This window comes from Chlorella variabilis (genome assembly GCF_000147415.1).
Source record: "Chlorella variabilis unplaced genomic scaffold CHLNCscaffold_8, whole genome shotgun sequence".
Classification (NCBI taxonomy): domain Eukaryota; kingdom Viridiplantae; phylum Chlorophyta; class Trebouxiophyceae; order Chlorellales; family Chlorellaceae; genus Chlorella; species Chlorella variabilis.
The window spans coordinates 1,016,488-1,022,542 of NW_005435080.1; the positions used below are offsets into that span (position 1 = coordinate 1,016,488).

General features: G+C 63.4%; 1 protein-coding gene across 1 annotated transcript; it reads left to right on the plus strand.

Annotated features, from left to right (window-relative positions):
- Positions 1-728: 728 nt before the first annotated feature.
- On the plus strand, positions 729-4,320 carry CHLNCDRAFT_35132 (hypothetical protein; the record flags this gene model as incomplete). Its single annotated transcript, XM_005848243.1, has 13 exons — positions 729-845; positions 943-969; positions 1,160-1,226; positions 1,327-1,519; positions 1,626-1,711; positions 1,863-2,006; positions 2,123-2,235; positions 2,329-2,415; positions 2,520-2,774; positions 2,896-2,988; positions 3,142-3,268; positions 3,489-3,711; positions 3,869-4,320. The coding sequence occupies 13 exons, from the start codon at positions 731-733 to the stop codon at positions 4,046-4,048; spliced, it is 1,710 nt and encodes a 569-aa protein (XP_005848305.1). The 3' UTR covers positions 4,049-4,320.
- Between the last annotated feature and the right edge of the window lie 1,735 nt (positions 4,321-6,055).

The window sequence follows — 6,055 nt, forward strand, 5'->3', positions numbered from 1 at the left end:
GGCCCGCATTGCTCCCCGTACTGCTGTGCAGTGGAGTGCGAGACAGCGGCGGGTGCCCAGCAGCTGCAGGCGGCGCTGCTGCAGCTGCAGGCGCGCATGCCGCCGCTGGCCGCCTACATTGGGCACTGCCAGGTGCTGACGCCGCCGCCGAGTGACTGGCCGGCTGACTGATTACTGGCAAACTAGCAGCGGCCCCTGACGCTCTCGTCAGCCGCCTCCGCTGCTGTCGCAGTGGCATTTAGTTGAACCCAACCCTTGACCCTGACCTGACCCGACTTTCCTTTGGCTTAGCCAGCAACAATGTGTGCGCTCTTTGTTATGCAAGCTGCCTTGTTCAATGTTTTCCTCTCTCGCGCTGTTTCCTAGCTGAGTATTGTTTCCAAGTCTCATCTGTCTTACCATGCAACCAGTTCTCGCTTGAAGTTGCTGGCCAGCCAGGGCTGCGCAGGAGTGCGAAGGCTAGCACTGTCGGTTTGAAAGTTCAATTGTGCCACGCCGACGGCGTCGCCACTGGCCACCCTCCTAAAGGTGAACTTGGTAGGTATGTTGAGCACTTTGAGGATGGAAATTGGGGTGCAGGGGGCGTTTTCGTCCTCACACCCTGCCCATGCAAGGCCCCGTGGCGGCGGCGGCGTCAGCAAGAGCCAGATGGCGCCCTGTCAGCGAGGCGCCAGCAAGCGCCAGATTCAAAAGCTGCGCTCGCGGACTCGCAAGCACCCTCTTTGCAACCATGTCGCATTCAAACGACAGCCTGACCATGCACCACGCGCTGGAAGAGGAGGACCCGGCGGCCCGTCTTGCGGACAGTCGCAGGGAGTTTGGAGAATGGGGCGGGGTGAATGCGGGTGAGTCCCGGAATGCTTGCAGCGAGTATTGCGAGGGCCCGGGGCCAGGCGGGGCGGTTGTCATTTTGCCGACACTCCGCACACGTGTTACTTGCAGGCATTGAGGTGTCCACAACCTTCACAGGCGAGCGTTTCAAATCTCTGCATGCCGAGAGCGTGCGTTGCCGAAACTGCTGGCAGTGGTGGCGGCGCCGGCGCACCGACACCAACGGGCGCCAGCAGTCAACCGCAGGCGCTTCTAGCTGGCACAGAGTGCTGCCTGCTGCTCTCCCCAGCTTTTGCGGCCATCACAAGGAACCCTGGCCTGTGTGCAGTGCTGGAAGCCGACACGCTACCCCAAATCTTTGCGGGAGAGAAGGGCCCGAGCGGCGGCTGCTACCTGTGAGCGCCAAGCGATCACCCGGGTGTCCTCCCTGCTCGCTCACCTCTTGCGCCGCCTTGGGACTCTGCTGACATCTGCTTAGCACCCTTCCCTCTGCAGGTACGGACGCTCCTTCAACCCCACCGTGCGGTACCTGGGCCGCCAGCTGGCGGCGCTGGAAGGCGCCGCCGCCTCCTACTGCTGCGCCAGCGGGATGGCCGCCATCTCCGCCACCTTGCTGGCCTTGTGCAACTCCGGGGACCACATCGTGTGCAGCAATGCCGTGTACGGCGGCACCTTCGCCCTTTGCAAGGTGAGGCACGTCCACCTGGCGCACAACACAGCAAACGCGACCTCGCCCGTCCACACACGCAGTACAGACGCATAGCCCACCCGCACCACCTTGCCCGTGCCCTCAGGACTTCCTGCCCGCCAAGTGCGGCATCCGCACCACCTTTGTGGATATTGCCGACCTGGCGGCGGTGCAAGCTGCCATCACAGACAAGTGAGGGTGGTTGCGTGGTGGCTGAGCAGCGGCGCGGCGGCAAGGCAGCCACCGGCATGATGCGGTTGTGGCACTCCCCGGCTCTTTCTGCCCCACACTGGATCCACGCCCGCCGCCTGCACACGCCTGCCGCCACCCTGCCGCCCTGCAGGACGCGCGTGCTCTACACCGAGTCCCTCAGCAACCCCACCCTGGTGCTGGCCGACGTGCCGCGCCTGGCTGAGCTGGCGCACGCCGCGCGCCTCAAGCTGGTCGTCGACAACACCTTCACCCCCGTCATCCTGTCGCCGCTGCGGTGAGTGGCTGTGCCAGCCTGGTGTTGCCTGGCGGGGCACGAAGTGTCCAGACGCTGCGGCGGCTGCTCGGACCGCCACCACCTGGCGACTGGTAGGTTTGACTCTTTGAGTGCAGGCTGGGAGCGGATGTGGTGGTGCACAGCCTGACCAAGTTCATTTCGGGCGCATCAGGCAAGCTGGGATGGCTGTCAGCCATCCTGCTGCTGCTGCTGCTGCGGGATCAGCTTTGTTGCAGCAAGCCTCCACTGTGGCGCGTTGCAGTTGAGCTCCCTGTCGCATCGCCGTGATCCGGCCCACGTCCCTGCCTCACCCCATGTGCAGACATCATCGCCGGCGCTGTGTGTGCCGCCGACGGCAACTTCATCAACAGCCTCATGGATCTGCGCATGGGGCCGCTCATGCTGCTGGGTGGGTTTGGTTGAGCGGGTGCATGTGAGCACTAATTGGCAATAAAATAGAATAATAAACTCCAAACCCAAGCAAGCCCCCTCCCGCTCTTTGCCTCGTCGCAGGCCCCACCATGGACCCCAAGGTCGCCAGTGAGCTGTCCCTGAGGATCCCGCACCTGGCGCTGAGGATGAGGGAGCACAGCGCCCGTGCCCAGCACTATGCAGAGCGGCTGGCGGCGCTGGGTGCCAGGGTGGTGTACCCGGCCCTGCCCACCCACCCGCAGCACGGGCTCATGAAGAGGCTGGCCAACCCAGGCACGCCCGCGCCGCCCGCAGCTCACACAGGGGACTCCCTTCCCACCGCTCCCAAGCTCTGCTGTCGTGCATCACGAGCTCGGATCCGGCAGCGCGCCGCTGCCTGCACGCCCTGGGCCTGCACCAGCCCGCCACACGCCCCTCTGGCAAACGCCTGCCTCGCCGAGCCCCTGCCCTGGCGCAGGGTACGGCGCCGGCGGCATGCTGACGCTGGAGCTGGGCAGCCTGCACGGCGCCAAGCGGTTCATGGAGCGGCTGCAGAACCTGCACGGCTTTGGTGAGGCCCGCGGGCCTGGCCAGCCGCCAGCCCCGCAGCCGGCTGCGACCTGCTTCCTTCCGCTGCAGCAAAAACGCTGGCGGGTCCAGCACTTCCACCACCACCGCACTCTTCACGCACCAGGCGCCGTGTTGCCTCCCCACCCTGCCACAGGCCTGCTGGCTGTGTCCCTGGGCTACTTTGACACCCTCATGTCTGCCAGCGCTGCCAGCACCAGCAGCGAGCTGAGCGAGGAGGAGCTGGCTCGGGCAGGCGCGTGGGCGGGGGCCGAGTGGGCCCAGTGGCTGCTGCTGCTGCTGGCGTCCACTGCTTGACTGCCGCTGCTGGCGTTGCCAAGTGCATTTGATGGATGCCTCCTCGCCTCACCTCTCCTGTGCTTGGTTGGGCTTGCCCTGCACAAACGTCTTGGGGTTGGCTCTCCTGTCTGACCTGGCACCACCCTACCACCCCACCACCCGGCCCTGCCCCGCAGGCATCGGCGCCGGCTTGGTGCGCCTCAGCGTGGGCCTGACGGGCAGCGTGGCGCAGCGGTGGAGGCAACTGGAGGAGGCGTACCGCCACGTGGCTGCGGTACAGCCCGCCGCCCAGCCCGCCTACCAGGCAGGGCACGCAGGCGGCGAGGCCGCCGCCGGCAGCCAGCTCAAGGGCTCGCCCACCTGGCACTCCTTTGGATCGCTGGACACGGGGGACAGCCAGGAGGAGGGGGAGGCAGGCGCCAGCGGGGTGAGCAGGCGCACTGGTCCATGGGGCCGCCCTTGCGTGCAGGGGTTGCATGTGGCGATCGCAGGCTGGCATGCGTGGCATGGGAGGGAGGTGGCCAGTCACTGGGTAGCGGCTTATTCCCTTGCGGCGCCCCATGCGCCACCCTGCCATGCTGCAGGCCGAAGACGCCTCCCCCGCCGGGCAGCATCGCATCAAGGTGCGGCGGCTGACCAGCGGCACCGAGTTGATTCACAGCAAGGATACACAGCCTGCTAGTGGCCCCCGGCGGCAGACGCCTCTGTCGGCGCAGGGGTCAGCGGAGCACAGCAAGGACGCCATCGCCGCCACCGCCAAGTAGCGCCCAACACTACTGCTAACCGCCCTGCTGCTTAACACCACAAATGAATATGTTTGATTTGAGAAACTCTAACAGATTTCAATTTCAAATTCCATGTGGGGAAGCCCGCATGCATGTACCATCGCACCCACTGTAGACTGCCGTTTCACCACCCCACCCTGTACCACTGCCCCAATCTGTTCCATGCCACACCCCTCCAGCATCCTCATCTCGTGCTGCCACTGCAGCTGTGATTGCTAACATTTGTAACATAACGCGTGTTGCGAGAAATCATGCCTGTGAGTGTAAGCTAGGTTGGTACATCGATCTATTGATGAAACGTGGAAAAAAGGCCAGGGACAGAATGCTCAGGAAAACTGCGGCGCGGACTACTGAGAAGCAGACTGAATCAAAAGGCGCTCAAGTGATGAATTGCACAGTTGATGAAAATGGCCCAATAGGAGCCTAATTCACACCTGGGGACACGTGCGCGCTATCGCCCACCAGTGAATGTAGGGTGGAGTGGAGGCCGGACGACTACGAACGTGCCGCCGCCGTACGACGTCGACGCGTCTATGCGGGCGCTCCACCATGCATCGCCAGCTGCGGCAGCTAGCTCATGAGCGCCACTGGTTGCTGCTGTTGCGGCTTCTGCTGCTCCTGCCGTTGCGACAAGCAGCTGGTGGCTAGTGCTGTGTCGTGGGAGGCGCGCAACAGGCGCGCGGCGTTTGCCACTGTGGCTGCTGCGTGGCGCCGCAAGAACTCGGCCTGATTCAGCGTTTCCGACTCCAGAACCGCCGCTTTGGCCAGCCCTATCTCGTCTAGGACCTGCGGACAGGCGGATCGGTGGGCAAAGCACAGCAATCAGGATGAGGCACACGCATGCCCGCTTCTCCATGCTCTTGCAAGCCCTGCGCCGCCTCCGCCGCCCTCTCGATCGATCTGCCCGGCCCCCAAAAGGCGGGTTCATGCCCAACCTGATGCAGGCGGTGCTCCAGCGCCTCTAGCTCGTGATACACCTCCAGCTTGTAGGCTGCCTCGTCCATTTCGGTTCGCGAAAGGCAGTGCGGTTCACGAAAGCCGCCGGCATTATATTAACGACGTGTCGCAAGATTCCAAGATGCTCTTTATTCCGCCGCCCGCCACCTGGCCTGGCGCTAGCTGCCGCTGCCCGCCCGACAGCTATTGACCGTCTTTCCGCAACTCGACTTCAATCATCATGTCACACGCAGCCTGTGTACTAGGGGCAAACCTGCACGGAGTGGACAACAGGATCGTCACAACATTGGTCCCTCCGACGTGGGACAGACTGGCCCGCCCACGGCCAGCTCCTTTCACGCCGGCGCTGCGAGCCCCCACGAACAGCATCCGTTTGGGCGTTACATGGCCCCGTTGTAAGAATGGTACATCATCACTTCAGCAGGTAGGCCTCCCGGTAAGGATGTGCCCCATGATGGGCATGATGATGGCCCCCCACCTGGAGGGTCATTGGGGACATCATCCTCAATCATGCATCATTCTCCCTCCCGTTTGTTCTGTTGGCATCCCAGCAACCGTAATACGCTTTTCCAACGAACTCAACCCCCATGAGCACACATGAGCATGGTGCCCAGTCCGGCAGCAAGGCTCTAGGTCCAACGCCGCTATTGAGCGGTGCAGCTAACCAAGCTAAGCAGCTGAAGTCGCGCTTCAACTCGTGGGAAAGGTTTTGTGAAGCACATCCACAGGCGCGCGTCGCCATCGCCGTTCAGTCAGGCTACTCCCACGAGATCAAGTTCTTTTGCCATTCCATCGTGTTCTGGGAGGAGTTCAAGGACTTCTTCACTGAGCGGTGCGCCGCCGCCGGCAGCCGCTCCGAGCGGTCGCGGCTGAAGGGCGAGCTGGGCAAAGCAGGCATTGATTTCAGCAAGTTTCTGGCTTTGGCAATAGACCTGTGGAAGGCAGAAGGTGTTATCTCTCAGTTACAGGCAGATGTCATGATCAAGCTGGCAACGGGCACTGCATTCGACACGGAGGTAAGCCGGGCGC